General features: G+C 43.9%; 1 protein-coding gene across 1 annotated transcript in view; it reads left to right on the forward strand.

Annotated features, from left to right (window-relative positions):
* COLEC10 (collectin subfamily member 10) overlaps nt 1-14,000 on the forward strand; it is a 35,519-nt gene extending 21,519 nt beyond the window's left edge. The window contains exons 3-6 of the mRNA XM_081950861.1: nt 1,074-1,145; nt 6,304-6,357; nt 10,312-10,407; nt 12,164-14,000. Of these exons, the coding sequence (XP_081806987.1) occupies nt 1,074-1,145; nt 6,304-6,357; nt 10,312-10,407; nt 12,164-12,555 (614 nt within the window). The 3' untranslated portion in view covers nt 12,556-14,000. The remainder of the gene's footprint in view (nt 1-1,073; nt 1,146-6,303; nt 6,358-10,311; nt 10,408-12,163) is intronic.
* Nucleotides 14,001-16,609: the final 2,609 nt, after the last annotated feature.

The following is a 16,609-nucleotide window of genomic DNA, read 5'->3' on the forward strand; positions in this document are numbered from 1 at the left end:
TTTTTTTCTTAGTCATCATTTAAGAATATTTTTCAGACCAAAACGTAACTCCTACAAGCATCACAGCAGGGAGTTTTGAGTGATGCAGATAAGCTTGGAAATGTCATTTTTTTCTACTACAAGAGTGCAAAGAAAGGGAGAGGCACCCATCTGTTACCTGACAGCTCAGCATGGTACATTAATGGAGACAAATCAAAGTCAAACTCTCTTCAAAAGGGGCTCCACTCTGTTGGAATGGACAAGAAAAGCATATGCAACAGCTTTTAAGTGGAGTAGCAAAGAGTATGTGACAATTTTTTTAAAAAAAATGGGTACTTACAAAAGGTGCTATCTAGGGGTGGGATTCCGGAGGCTTTCCTTCCTCCCCCGGGTTGGAGGAGGAAGGAGCTAAACCAGCCCATTTCCGGACTTCCTGAACTTCCAGGAGGCTCGTTTTTTTGCCCTCCCAGAGTCTCCATGCAGGCCCTGCACTTAAAACAGCATCCAGAACAGGCCGTGTGGAGACTCCTGGGAGGGGTGAAGCAAGTGGGCAGGACCAACCAGTCATTGCAACTACCGGTTTGGCGAACCAGGTGTAAAATTAGCATCCAGTTCGCCTGAACCGTTCCGAACCGGCTGAATCTCACCCCTGGTACTATCCTAATCCTCTAGACGTATCATAAATCATATGATGAACAGTTGGGAAGCTAGGTATGTCTAGCCTATCAAAGAGAAGGATTAGGGGAGACATGATAACTGTCTTCCAGTACTAGAGAGGCTATCCCAGAGAAGAGGGGACTGACTTATTCTCCGAAGCACCAGAGGGCAGGACAAGAAGTAATGGGTTGAAGCTTGTTAAATAAAAATCCACCCTAGAACTAAGGAGGACTTTTCGGACAGTGAGAACAATTGGAATAACTTGCCCCCTGGAGTTGTGAGTGCTCCATTGCTGAAGTTGTTCAAAAACAAACTGGACTGGGATGGTGTAAGCTCCTGCCTTGAGCTGGGGGTTGGACTAGAAGACCTCCAAGGTCCCTTCCAACCCTATTATTCTATTCTATTCTAAACTCCTATTTATTATATTTCTGATTCAGGAGACAAAGGAACAATTGGAGATATTGGTGAACAAGGAATGATAGGCAAAATCGGACCAATTGGCAGAAAAGGTAAATATTAACTGATCACATATCTTCCCTGGATGGTAAACCTCAGTATAAAATTAAAAATAAACACCTGCTATTTATGTCTCCAAATGAAACCGAAGGCTTTTATTTTCAAAACACAAGCACTGTTAACTTATGCTTCCCGTTCCACGGCTACCAACATGAACCCATTCAGACTGTTTTTGGTATTGTCTATGTTTTTGGAAAAGCTCTTCATAACCACACATTTCCATTTTCCTCAATAATACTCTCTGCTGAGTTCGTTATAATTTAGAGTCTGCACACTGAAATGCAAGAGCAAAGTACATGGAAGAAGGAGAAAAACAAGCATTTGACACACCTGAGTTCATTTCACCAAATGCTGAAAAACGTAAAAAGCAGAAGAATGGTCAGAGATCTCTTCAACGGGCATCAATGAAGGAAAGACCACCATTGAGTTGCACTCTCCTCAGATCCCAATCAAGGATAGGACCCTCCTAGTCTGTGCTGGGACAACTGTAACTCATTAGGGTGCAAATGCAGAAGGTCATAGATTCAAACCCCATCCTTTCCAGTAAGATTAATAAAAGTCTCAGTCAATCTATCCAAGTTCCTACGTCCCCTTCAGTCAGGAGTGGGTTCCTGCCAGTTCTAACCTCTTCTATAGAAGAGGTTCCACAAATCTACCGTGCCGTTTAGAACCGGTTCCAGCTCCCTCCCCCCGCCCGTCTGCACCACACTTGCCCCGCCCACCGCTCACTGATTGGTTGGCTCACCAATTGCCCCGCCCGCCTCTAAGAGTCCTATCTAAACCTTAAAGTCTTAAAGCTGTCAAGTTTCAACATCCCTGGGGTTTTTTTTCCTAAAGTGTTGGGGGTGCAAGGGTGTTGTAACTTGACACCTTTAAGACTTGCACACTTCAATGCCATAGTTCCTGAGCCAACATGACTGGAGGAGGAATTCTGGGAGTTGAAGTCCACAAGTCTTAAAGCTGTCAAGTTTGAACACCCCTGGGTTTTTTTTCTAAAGGGTTAGGGGTGCAAGGGTCTTGTAACTTGACAGCTTTAAGACTTGCGTGCTTCAAATGCCAGAGTTTCTGAGTCAACATTTTGGTTGCTAAGCAAGAGCGTTGTTAAGTGAGTTTCACCACATTTTACAAGTTGGCCATGCCCACCCAGTCACATGACTGCCAAGCCACTCCCACTCAGTCACATGGCTGGCAAGCCACTCCCACAAAGCAAGCCACTCCCACAAAGCAAGCCACACCTACACAAGAGGTTCTAAAAAAATTTGAAACCCACCACTGCCTTCAGTACATCCCTATCAACCACACATCCTGGAAGCTCCAGGGTCAACTTTATTTTGAAGGCAGCCTTTTTGGGGTGCAAATGGAAAAGGTCGTGGATTCAATCCCCATCCCTTCCAGTAAGATTAATAAAAATTCCCAATCTACCCATGTTTTTGCATCCCTCTTGAACAGCTATCCCCTTCAGTACATCTCTATCAACTGTTGTTGTTAGTTGTGAAGTCGTGTCTGACTCATTGCAACCCCATGGACAACGTTCCTCCAGGCCTTCCTGTCCTCTACCATCCTCTGGAGTCCATTTAAGCTCAGGCCAACTGCTTCAGTGACTCCATCCAGCCCCCTCATTCTCTGTCGCCCCCTTCTTCTTTTGCCCTCAATCTTTCCCAGCATTAGGCTCTTCTCCAGTGAGTCCTTCTTTCTCATTAGGTGGCCAAAGTTGAAATGCATGGCTGTGAAAGTTGGACCCTATCAACTATATCTCCTGAAAAGCTACATGGCCAACTTTATTTTGAAGGGAACCAAAGTGTGGATATGGGATTTCCCTATGGCAGCAGGAATTTTGGAGTTGGCTAGTCAAACTTAATGCAGCTCTGTTGGGAGCTTGGCTAATAGGCATTTGGGAATTCATGTTATGAGGTAGGCAGACATTATCAAGTTCACATACACATTCAACATACACATTTCTATGCAATTCTCAGATGTTTCTAGAATAAAAATGCTCCAGGGGCATTATCTAAATTGGCAACAACTGTTTCACTTTTCTTTGTATCCAAATATGTGCTTTTTTTTTACTCTTATTTGTATATTTTCCAACTGTTCCTTGCAGAACTCTTCTACCTTAGAAATATTGTTGCAAATGCACTACATGTTTGAGATCTCCTCACAGACTTCCAGGAATATTTACATCCAGGAATTGTAAAAGTCATTCCAAAATTTGATGTTTCTTCCTTGCGAAAATGTTATGGTTGCTCTGGAAGCAAATTTCAGGTTTTTGTTTGTTTAAAAGCCCAACCTCTTTTCAGTTTCAGTCTCTTCACCAAGTGTGGGAGATATGTGAAATGCAAAGCAGATTGGGGGAGGGAACAAAAATAAGAATGGAAAGGCTGAGTTTGTTACAGAAAACATATGCAGGTGGAGATGGAGGTGGCAGCCATCACATATATAATCCTTCCTCTCACTGGCTGATTATTCCCTTAATGCTGAATATGGTAGTGAATGCAGAATTATAAACATATGTACTATTTTACACTGCAAACAATGCAGCAATACAGAAGATTGCTTTCTTTCCTTTCCAATTGTTCTATTGAAAATTATATCTTTTCCTTTAAAAACAGAAGTTCCACTGAGCTTTTTGTCCTGCCAGGGGCTAATAGCAACTAGGGATGGATTGTCATAAAATGCAGCGAGAGAAGGAAAGTTAAACCTCCTGTGTATTGCACCTCCTATACACTGCAATCCCATTTTTAAAAAAATCTTCCACCTTCAGAATTCCCATTTATTCATAAATAATATCCTTAAGTGCCTCCCAAACCTGCAAAAAAAATTCCGCATTCCAAAAGTGAAATGCATAACCTACCTGCATTAGGTATATTCACTTATTATATCATTCACTCTCTTAAGCTATTGTCTGTCTCAGTTTCTGCTGCAATTCCCTGAAGAAACAAAAGGTACTAGACACATCCAGCCGCTGAATCTATAAACTTTTAATGGATCATCTATTAAACTCTGAAGTTTACTATCAAAAAGCAAAAGCTTTGAGAACCTGCCTTGGGAAAAACTACAGTAGACCAAAATAGATTCAATTGTATGCAGTAGGAATTTAATTCAGGGTACAGGATGTCCTTGACCTATGAGCAAAATTGAGCCAAAATTTTCTTTTGCTAAGTTTGTTAAGTGAGTTTTTCCCTATTTTACAAACTTTCTTGCCACAGTTGTTAAATGAATCTGGCTTCCCCATTAACTTTGTTTGCTAGAGGTGATGTCACCCACTAGCTAACGCTTCCCATGACACTTTGGCCTAGCCAGGTGACCTGTCATAAGTTTTTGGAAGAAAAAAATTCCGGGAAGGACTTCAATTCCCTCAACGAAGTATTCGGCCGCTTTCCTCATAGGGAATTCCGCTAAGGTTTTCCAGATCCAAAAAGGTGATCCAGGGTGGACCTCTGCCCCTCTGCAGTGAGTACCAGAACCTCCTCTCTTTACGGACAATAGGCCTTTGCTGTTTTGCTTTCACACGACAAAAGCAACAACAAAAATTCATTCACTTTTCCATCCATGTTTTTCACACACACTCTCTTTTCCCTAACCGAAGGTTCTGTGCTCTGGCCTGACCCTAACACTTTCCAGGCTCTCTTGGTAAAACACACAGAGGAACCAAGATCCAGCTGTGATTGAAAGATTTCATCACTCACACACATGCAGGCATACACACATTTCCACGCTTTGCCATGCTTTAAAATTAAATGTTAGAGAATTAAAATTTAGAGGTACTCACTTTCTTTCCAGGCAGCCTTTGAGCTCAAGCTCAAAACCCCTTTAAAACCAAGATCCAAATGGCTAAGGCCAAGATAAACTCCACCCACAGACTCAATGGGGTCTTTGCTGGCATGGGAGGCTTACCTGGGCCATATCCATTGGTTAGGCTAGCTTGGAGTCCCATCTGTGAAGTGCCAATTGATGAAAGAAATTTCCTTCTGGGTTCGGCTCCAAGTGGGGAAAAAGACACTGGAGACATGGAGGCTGCTTGGAAAGATGGTTTAATGGTGGACAGGACCACGTGGCTTGAGTCCTGAACAGAAAAGGTGATCTCATGCTTCAATGTTGGTGGAGAAAAAGAGAAGGGCTGAGGGAGGTGCTTGCAGGGTTTTTTATAATCTGTTCGGCCCCACCTCTCTGTTTCTTGTTCCTGTGTAAGAAATGTATTCTGGTTGGTTGTCAGACTCCCATGGGGCAGGGGCAACTCTCTAGACTGTGTTTTGAATCCAGGTTTTGTTGAGTTCTCAGATGCCATGTGGTGAGTTTCTGTGAAAAACTGATACTACCTTTATTATGTAAAGTGGAGTAGCACATGCTTTAATGGCTCATTGACAAAGGGGGAGGGGGCCAGAAGCTGCAGGGAGTTACTTTGTCTTTAAAACATGTTTCTTCCTTTACACATCCAGGAAAATGTAATATTCTGCCTTTTCAATATTTCCAAGGATACTTCATTTTTCTAGGAGAGGGGTGGGTTTTAACTTCCTACAGAAGGTTACACAAGGTGATCACATACCATATTTTTCGGAGTATAAGATGCACTCCCCCCCCCCTAAAAGAGTGTGGAAATGTTGGTGTGTCTTCTACATCAAATACAGCCATTTTTGGCCTCCCAAAGCCCGGCCCGCGCATCCCATTTTTGTGAAAAACTGGTCATTTTTCGCAAAATCAGAGGCTTTTTTGCCTTCCCTCAGCCCCCAGCAGCTGTGAGAAGGCAAAACTTTTTTTTCTTACTTACCTCTTCAAAATCTTGGTGCGTCATATACACCGGTGTTTCTTATAGTCCGAAAAATACGGTAACTCGAGGACACTGCAACTGTCATAAATTCCTGCCAATTCCAAAGCACCCTAACCTTGATCGTGTGACCATGGGGATGCTGCAACAGTTGTGTGACAAACAGCCAACAGCACCATTTTCCGTGCTGTTGTAATGTTAAAGTCACTAAACAAACCGTTGTAAGTCAAGGACTACCTGTATTCTGTAGAACTTAATCCGATGTATGTAAAATTGAACTATTTACCTTGTCCATCCCACTTACGCGCTCTATCCATTTCTCAAGACCTATTTTGCGAATGTGCCTGCAACTTTCCAGTCGAAGGCAATGTATTTTCTTCTTCATTTAGGTGACAAAGGAGTAAAGGGGGAATCTGGAATCGTTGGAGGGAAGGGTAAAGCAGGTACACATTCTTTGTTCTTCTTTTGCATTCCTGATGCCTTTGTTGTCTTCTAGATCAGAGACAATCAAATTGTAGCCACTGTGTACCCTAGCATGTTGGTCCAGAAGGCAAGGAGGAGGAAGGGTGCTTTATTATCCTAGCATGTCCCATCACCATCACAGCAGATGGCAGTACCAGCCAAATCTGACTGATCTCAGATAAATTAAACAGAATCAGACCTGACAGATAGCTCAGACATCCAAGAGCTGTAGGCTAAACTGAGAATGAAAATCGATGGAAATAAGAAAAAACGATGAAGTGGGCATGATGAAAAATCTCTGGAAGTTCACTGTCTTTATAAGCTTCTGAAATATCAATGAGTCAGAATCATAATAGAGCTGGAAGGGAGCTTGGAGGTCTTCTAGTCCAGCCCCCTGCTCAAGCAGGAAATCCTACACCATTTCAGAGAAATGACAGTCCAGTCTCGTCTTAAAAACCTCCAATGATGAAGCACCCACAATGTCTGAAGGCAAGTTGTTCCGCTGGTTAATTGTCCTCACTATTAGGAAGTTTCTCCTTCATTCCAGGTTGCTTCTCTCCATCCATCGTTTGGTGCTTTGGAAAATAAATTGACCCCCTTCTCTTTGTGGCAGCTTCTCAAATACTAGAATACTGCTATCATGTCCCTGCTAGACCTACTTATCTCTAGACTAGCCAAACCCAAATCCAGCAACTGTTGTTCATATGTTTTAGTCTCCAAGGCCTTCAATCATCTTAATTGCTCTTCTTTGCATTTCCCCCCACGAAATCTCAACATCTTTTTTGTAAAGTGATGACTAAAACTGTTTGGGATTAGGTTGGGAAAAGGAGACTTATCTTACCTCTCCTGGAGGCTGTTCCTTTACCAAAAAAAATCAGCCCCTCCTTGTTTCATTTCCTATCCTACCCCCAGACGACCTCCCCCAAATGTGAGGTCAGAAACAGTTTTCCTCTGTTGGATTTAATTCCCTGCGCTAATTCTGGTGAGAGTGGTTAGACAGGCAGGTTTTTAAACAGAAGTGCCCGAAAACTACATATAGTCCTCAGGGGTGGGCTGCTGGGGGTTCGCACAGGTTCGGGCGATCCTCTAGCTAGGATTCTGCCCAGTTTGGCGAACCCCCAAATGCCACCCATGGCTGGCCACGCCCCTCCCGCGAGTCTCCACGTGGCCCCTTCATCATGCCAGGTAAGTGCAGAGCCCGCGCAGAGGCTTGGGGGATGGGGGGAAACAGGCCTACTGGAGGTCTAGAGGTTCCGGAAGTCTAGAAACGGGCCTGTTTCCAGCCTTTGTAACCCTGGGGAAGTAGTTTTCGCCCTCCCAGAGCCTTGAGGAGAGCCTCCGGAGTCTGGGGAGGACAAAAAACACCCCCACCATGGTACAGGAGGTTAACTAGGCCACGCCCATCATGGCCACACCCATCCATCAATGGGGCAGCCCACCCCTGATAGTACTCTATTTATGATTGGTGACTTAGTAACTCTTTGAAGTTACAATAGGCTGCCCCAAGAGTATTAACAACTGGGCTATGAAGATCCAATCTCCCAGCAGTCACTTGACTGCACTTTATCACGTCTTTGCTTAAAATTGGCATTTACATCTGATTTTCAGAAAAACCACCCCATAGCGAACCATTGTTTCACTTAACAACTGCTGCAAAAAAAAAACCTTGTGAAATAGGTTCGGTCGCATAGGTGACCTACTCTACAAATATTACTGGTCCTAGGTCAAGAGCTACCTACAAAAAGCCAATTTTCTGAAAACATTCTGTTTTCTTAAGCTAGAGGTAGGATTGCTATGTTTAAAACAGCCCCATTAAGAGGTAGCCAAGAACTCAGTCTGGATCTCTGATTCAAATATTGTTTGCCAAGGGATTGTTTGAAGGGAAGGATTAAAGTCTTACCTGCACTTTGAAGTGGTACAGTCCATTTCAGTCAGAATTATGAGGCCTGCACCAATTAAAATGCCACGGTGATCCAGCCCTGTGCCCCCAGCCATTTTCATTTAATTAAATCTTTATGAAAAATGTAGATTCAAAACGACGTTTTTAATGTTCCACCTAATGACTGTAGTCACTCAACATACTTAATGAGGTCAGTTAAAAAACAGAATGTGTGTTCATAGAGCAAGATAAGCCTGGTTAATTTTAACTTTGGCTTGGTTTTTGTGTCTTCACAAGGGATGCAAAGCCAGTTGGTTCAGTAAGTTTAGGATTTGATCCAGTCTTTCCCAACCTGTGGGGACTTCAACTCCCAGAATTCCCCAGCCAGCATGGGTCAAACAACCGCCATCTTGCCCAAATGATCGCTTTTTAGTGTTAATCCTTGACTTAGGACCAATGATGGCGGTAACCGACCTCATTTTACATTTTTTTCAGTATTCGTTATGGTCCAGTTTTCCCGAAAATCCGAAGTAAATTCTGGTTTTCAGCAACAACATCACAAAATGCAGTCACATGAATATAGCCATTGAATGTGAATGCATCTAAGCAATTGGGGGAAGCACTTTGCTAGCTGCAGTAATATTAATACTTCTCCTGAGAAACTCTACTTTTTATGATATTGTTAACTCCCATAAATCTACCAGATTTTTATTTTTAAAAAGTAGATTTTTAAATATATATATATATACAAAATACTTAGTGCATATATAAATGATGTGGTTCATTTACAAGGGAGATTACCTAGAAATGAACAGCAAGAATTTCAAATCTCCCCTCTTACTTCAACATAGGATCAAATTCAACTTCTTTTGGCCTCTTCTACTTTGCAAAATACAAGCAGCAACAGAATTGCCTCTGGGTTTTGTAATAGGTTAGTTCTGGAACTCAAAAGAAGCCCCAGCAGAAGATAATGGCAAACATTTCCACAATACTGAAAGTCCTCATTTAGTGATCACAACTGGGACTGGCAAATCGGTCATTAAGCAAAGAGCTCACTAAGTGATATCGTAACTGTGCTTATGATCTTACTTCAGCTGCCAGGTTTCAAAAAAATGCCCTAATTGATTCTTGAGTCTCGAGCCAAATTTCAAAAGAAAATTAGTCATTTATTAGGAGCATTTATTTTGGCAAGACCTTTTTGCAGTCAGATCCCAGCCTTATTTGAATTATAGCTGAACTTTACCCCCGTTCCTTCCCTCCCCTCAGTCTGTGTCATTAATCACATTTCCCAATGAGGTGCACCCCTCCCAGGTCTGCTGCGGTAATCTGAGATCCGATCTGCCTCTAGCCGAAAGTATGCATGGAATGCACTCCCCCCACTTTCCTCACCATGGCAACTTTAGGAGTTGACATCAGCTTTTCTTTGTTTTCCATACCTGTGAAGGTCATAAATACGAGGACTGGTGTTGCAAATTTGGGGGGGGGGGGTTCATCACTGTTGTAAGTTCAAGCAGTTGCTATTCAAGGCAATCACTAAACTAAAACTATCTGTAATGCCAAGACAATTCCTCTGACATCATCAACTCAACTTAAGGCCTTGTTTATTTTGAGGACAAAAAAATATCGGTATATTTTGAATTATTTGTGAGAAACTGATACCCATAAATATAATAAATCCTCATCATCGTTTAACGACTCCATAATCCCTTGCGGGGTAGAGTCTCGGCAACTGAATGGAGCTAGCAGAGTGTTTACTGGCCGGATGCCTTTCTTGTCGCCATTACGGGGTTTTGTTCAGCAGATATATTCTCATTGTGCCCAGAGAGAGAGAAATATCTGCCTCCTCCTAGGATTGATCTCACAACCTCCTGATTGTGAGGTGAGAGCTCCACCTCTAGGCCACTGCACCACTCCTAAGTGTAATAAATAACTACAGTTAACATATTATTAAGATGGAAGAGGAAATAGATAGGATTAAAATTGCTTCGGACACAAATCTCATAGCATCGTGTTATTCATCTTAATAACGAATGTTTCTATATTTATACTGAGTTAGGTGGTGTCTGTGATTGTGGGAAATATCGCAAAGTTGTCGGACAACTGGACATCAACGTGGCTCGACTCAAAAATTCTATTACCTTCGTAAAGAATGGTAGGTTTCATATCCTTAGCGTTCGTTGGTTTCTCTTAAATTGGGGATTCACGTGGGACCCCCTGGAAGTTGTACCAATTTTGTGTGTACCAATTTTGTGTGAGGGATTTTTTGTGCCCAACTCCCTCAAAGACTGTGCCATTAAAATTCAGGAGGAAACTGCCCATTTTTGGTGGCATACTGTTTCCTTCTTTGTGATAACAATTTTGATATGAGTCAATAGCAAAGGGATGTGGGAGGACTTCTAACTATGGAAATGGCAGAGTTTGGGGGCAGAATTACTAAGGTAGATTATCAGGGTGCATAAGCTGGAGATGTGCTACAGACTCAAAAGCATCTTTCCTGTATCCAAGGTGTGCTTAGCCATCGGCATAGCATTTAAGCTTACATACCGCTCCCATAGCACTTTACAGCACCCTCTGAGCGGTTTGCAATGTAAATACATTATTTGCATCTGGGTCCTCATTTTACCAACCTCAGAAGGATGGAAGGCTGAGTCAACCTTGAGCCCCATCAGGATCGAACTCCAGGCTATGGGCAGAGTTAAACTGCAATACAGGTGGTCATCAACTTACAACAGTTCACTTAGTGACTGTTGGAAGTTACAACAGCGCTGGAAAAAAGGGACTTATGGCCGTTTTCCACACTCATGACTGTTGCAGCGTTCCCGTGGTGACATGATCAGGCTTGGCAACTGACTCATGCAATGCTCTAGGGCTACAAAGGCGAACCTATGGCATGCGTGCCACAGATGGCACGCGGAGCCATTTCTGAGGGCATGCCAGACATTGCCCTGTCAGCTCCAGCGTGCATGTGTGCCCTGGCCAGCTGATTTTCGGCTGTTTTTCACCCTCCCCAGGTTTCCCTGGCAAAAAAAAAAAAAAACACCCAACATGCAAGCCTCCTGAAGCCTCTGGAGCAGTGGTTCTCAACCTGTGGATTGGGACCCCTAAGACCATCGGAAAACACATATTTTTGAAAAAATACGGAAAACACAACATAATTTTTTTGTTTGGGGGTCACCACAACCTGAGGGACTGTATTAAAGGGTCGCGGCATTAGGAAGGTTGAGACCCAGTGCTCTGGAGGGAGAAAAACGGCCCAACGGGCAACCCGGAAGTCTGTTCATGAACTTCCGGTGTGTGTGTTGGGCTATTTTTCACCCTCCCCAGGCTCCTAGAAAACCTCTGGAACCTGGGGAAGGAGAAAAACGGACCTCCAGCCCACCCGAAGGCAGAAAATGGGCCATTTACAGCCTCCGGAGGGCGTCGTGGGCAGCGGGGGGGGGGTCATATGTGCATGCACAGGGCACACAGCGCATGGGGGACATTGAATTATGGGGGTGGGCACGCAAGGCGTGCTTTTGGCACCCAACACGAAAAAAGGTTCACCATCACTCCTCTAGGGCCATACCTTTTTGTGACTTTCTGAAAGTCAATGAGGAAGGCAGATTCACTTAACGACCACGTTACTAACTTAACAACTGCAGTAATTAACTTAACAAATGTAACAAGAAAAAGTCATAACGTGGGGCAAAACTGACTTCTCAAATTTCTTACTTAGCAACGTAAGTTTTGCCTCAATTGTGATCATAAGTTGAGGATTACCTGTACTGCACTGTAACCACTGCACCCCCAGGGGTCTTCCATGTTTTATATGTAGACATCCGTGTTTATAGACTTAGGCACCCTGAAATGGCTATTGTTTTAAAAAAAAAACACGGGGTTTTATTTTATTTTATTTCTCTTTCTAAAAGTGTTAGCAGGCATCAGAGAAACGGAAGAAAAATACTACTACATTGTTCAGGAAGAGAAGAACTACAGGGAAGCCCTCGCTCACTGCAGGATTCGAGAAGGAATCTTAGCGATGCCGAAGGATGAAGCCGCTAACACGGTGATTTCGGATTACGTCTCCCAGAGTGGCTTCTTCCGAGTCTTTATAGGCCTGAATGATATAGAGAAGGAAGGCCAGTTCATGTACGCAGACCGTACACCATTGCAAAGCTACAGCAATTGGAAGGAAGGAGCGCCTCAGGACTCCCAAGAGAATGAGGACTGTGTGGAGATGCTCAGCACTGGGAAATGGAATGATACGGAATGCCACCTCACCATGTATTTCGTCTGTGAATTCCCAAAGAGGAGGACATAGGCTGAAGAAGACACCGAAAGCGCACTGTAGAATCGTTCTCTGTCAGCTATGGGGTTTAGGACTGTCTCTCCCAGCCTGAGGTCGCTCAGACTACTTGGACTTCAATTCTCATTATCCTGACCAGGGCTGGGCTTCAAAAATTTCACCAACGGGTTCTCTGCCCAGGTGGGCAGAGTGTTCTCTACTGGGTGGGCGTGGCCATGGTGGGCATGGCCTAGTCGGCCTCCTGCACCATAGAAGAGGAGGGTGTGTTTTTGCCTTCCCCAGGCCTCTGGCCTCTGGGAGGGCAAAAACTGTTTTTCCTGGGCTCCGGAGGCTCTCCGAAGGCTGGAAACACGCCTGTTTCCAGCCTTCCGGAACTTTCGGGAGGCCCGTTTTTTCCCCTCTCGAGCCTTCATGTGGGCCCTGCACTTACCTCGCATCCAAAACAGGCTGCATGGAGACTCCTGAGGTGGGCAGGGCAGTGTGGGCGGGGCCAGCCAAGGATGGGATTTGGAGGTTCTCCAAACCAGCCATAATGTTAGCTATAGGTTCTCCCGAACCTGGGCGAACCCATAGCAGCCAACCCCTGACCCTGACCCCACACAAGCGTAGAAAGATGAGAAGTGGAGTTCAAGCAGGAGTGGGTTCCTGCCAGTTCTAACCTCTTCTATAGAAGAGGTTCCACAAATCTACAGTGCCATTTAAAACCGGTTCCAGGTCCCTCCCCCGCCCGCACATCATCAAGATGAAGAGCGAGAGGAGGAATTCTGGGAGTTGAAGTCCACAAGTCTTAAAGCTGTCAAGTTTGAACACCCCTGGTGTTTTTTTTTCTAAAGGGTTAGGGATGCAAGGGTCTTGTAACTTGACAGCTTTTAGACTTGCGTGCTTCAATGCCAGAGTTCCTGAGCCAGCATTTTGATTGCTAAGCAAGAGCATTAAGTGAGTTTCACCACATTTTACAAGTTGGTCACGCCCACTCAGTCACATGACTGCCAAGCCACTCCCACTCGGTCACATGGCTGGTTCCCAATGGAAGAGAATATCCGTAGCTCTGGGTTGAACCGTGGGGTCTTTGGTGCCTTATGAGCTTGATGGTTTGCTCGCAGACATTTCATTACCCAACTAGGTAACATCATCAGTGCAGAAAACCACCAAACCTAGAGAGCACCAAGGAAGCCGCAATCTGTTCTCATTGAGGGACACGGGAACAAAGTTCTATGGGATGTTAACATTCCTAATTGTGGGGATTTTTCTTCCAAGTTAGTATTTTAGTACCACAGAATTAAAATGGAATGTTGTTCTTTCTGCTAAAACAGATTATCAGATTAACAGAGTTGGAAGGGACCTTGGAGGTCATCTAGTCCACCCAGGCAGACCCTATACTATTTTTGACAAATGGCAGCCCAGTCTCTTCTTGAAAGCCTGTATCAAGTTCTCAGAATTTGAGCTGTGGCTTTGATCTCTTTTTTAATAATAATAATAATAAATATTTATTTCTTAGCCGCACCCTCTCCCGAAGGACTCGGGGCGGCGTACAATAAAACATAGGAAATAAATATATATATAAACAAACATACATATAACAAAAACGTATACCAAGACATATACATATACAAGGAGGAGGTGAGCTGATGAATAAAAAACAATTAAAAACACAATGTTTAAAAACCCCTAAATAATTTAATACAATTAAAATACCCCAAATAAAAAACCCGTCAGGAGCAATATAGTTGGATCAAAGTTGAGCCAGGCCAGCTACTTGAAATAGGTGGGTCTTGAGCTTTACACGAAAGGAGCGGAGGTCAGAGGTATTCCTAATATCCGGGGGGAGGTCATTCCACAGGGCTGGGCCCGCCACAGAGAAGGCTCTACTCCTAGGCGCCGCCCCCCGGCACTGCCTGGTGGACGGCACCTGGAGGAGGCCCTCTCTGTGCGAGCAGATTGGTCGCAGGGATGTATGGGGCAGAATACGATCCCGCAAGTAACTAGGTCCTGAGCCATGGAGCGCTTTGAAGATCGTTATCAAAACCTTGAAACGTACCCGATAGACCACAGGAAGCCAGTGCAGCTCGCGCAGGAACGGTGTCACATGGTAGTACCTAGTACTCCCCATAATTACCCGCGCGGCTGCGTTCTGGACCAACTGTAGCCTCCGGGTGCATTTCAAGGGAAGCCCCATGTAGAGAGCGCCTTTTCTTCTTTCTTACATTAGCTAATGATCTAGAGTTGCCCAGGTATTTATAGCTTTTGTCTGACAGGGAGCCATTGAAAGGGGCCTTTCTTCCCCCTGCTCCCATGACCATCATCCCTGCCCTCTCAGCTTCCCCCTCCCATGTGCTCATCTTTCCCTCCCTATCTGTGATCCTGGCACTTTGCCCTGAAGCGTTTGTCTGACAGGGAGCCTTTGAGAGGGGTCTTTCATCCCCCTGCTCCCATGACCATCATCCCTGCCCTCTCAGCTTCCCCCTCCCATGTGCTCCTCTTTCCCGCCCTGTCTATGATCCTGGCACATTGCCCCAAATCCATCAGGCACTTCCCTATTGGTCCACTGGAGGATGAACGTCACGGCTGCCTTTCCAGAGGAAGCTGTGAAGGAACTGACATCACAAACAATTGCTGCTCTAGGATGCCACACTTGCTCTCCTTAATAGGCCAGGCGTTCCAGAGTTATGCTAAACATACACACATACATACAGCCTTTTATATATATTATTTTATATTATATTAATTATATTATATTATTTAGATAGATGATAGATAGATAGATAGATAGATAGATAGATAGATAGATAGATAGATAGATAGATAGATAGATAGATAGATAGGTAGATAGATAGATGATAGATAGATATTCTGCACATATGCATCTGGAGCAAATGTAGCCCTATGGCACACATGATGGGGACAGGGAAAAATCAAAGAAAGAACAAAGACAATAAATTTTTCATCTGAAAATGTATGGATTGGTAAGCAGGTGGAGTTCCATTCCATCAGATTTACGTCTGTTTTTTTAATTAATTCTCCGGATATAAATTCAGGGTAGTGGAGGAAGATTTATTTACTTCTGAAAATGCACACAATGGCCAGATTCTCAACCCTTTCTTTATATTTATCGCAAAAGGAGTTTGTTACAGAGATTGCATCTCTTTTGTCACGCTTCCTGGTATAAACATGCGATTGTGTGATTTGCGCGGTCCTGTAGTGGGTCCAGGAAGTGCTACAAAAGGCACTTGGCTACCCAGGCTACTATTAATGGCACGAGCTTTTCTAGTATGATAAAAAAGGGAAAAGTTGGATACCCTGGCCCAGTTGCACACCGTCAAAAGTGAGATGGGGCCAGGACATCCAACTTTCACACCTTCAAAATGAACAGGGATTTTCTTCCTGGAAATTTGGTCCTAGCATTTTAACATTGCAAAATTCCTTTACAGTTTTACTTCAAAATACATGAGTCCTCTACCTGGTCTCAGTTCAGATACAGATACAGATTAACAGAGTTGGAATGGACCTTGTAGGTCATCTAGTCCAACCGTTTCCCCAAGCTGGAGACCCTATACAATTTCTGACCGATGGCAGTCCAGTCTCTTCTTGAAAGCCTCCAGTGATGAAGCTCCCACAACTTCCGAAGGCAACTTCTGTTCCATGGGTTGATTGTTCTCATTGCCAGAAAATTTCTCCTTCTTTCCAGGTTGAATCTCTCCTTGTTCTGTTTCCATTCATTATTCCTTGTCTGGCCTTCAGGTGCCTTGGAAAATAGCTTGATCCCCTCCTCTCTGTGGCAGCCCCTCAAATATTGAGACCTTACTATCAAGTTTCCCCTAGTCCTTCTCTTCCCTAGACTAGCCATGCCATTCCTGTAACGGTTCGTGGTATGTTTTAGTTTCCAGTCCCCTAATCATCCTGGTTGCTCTTCTCTACACTCTTTCCAGAGTCTCAACATCTTTTTTTATAGTGTGGTGACCAAAACTGGATATAGTGCTCTAGGTGTGGTCTTACTAAGGCTTTTTACTAAGTTCCTTACATATAGGTTAATCCTTGACGTAAAACCACAGTTAGAACCAGAATTTCCATC

Source organism: Natrix helvetica, assembly GCF_964273705.1.
Source record: "Natrix helvetica genome assembly, chromosome: 4".
NCBI lineage: Eukaryota > Metazoa > Chordata > Lepidosauria > Squamata > Natricidae > Natrix > Natrix helvetica.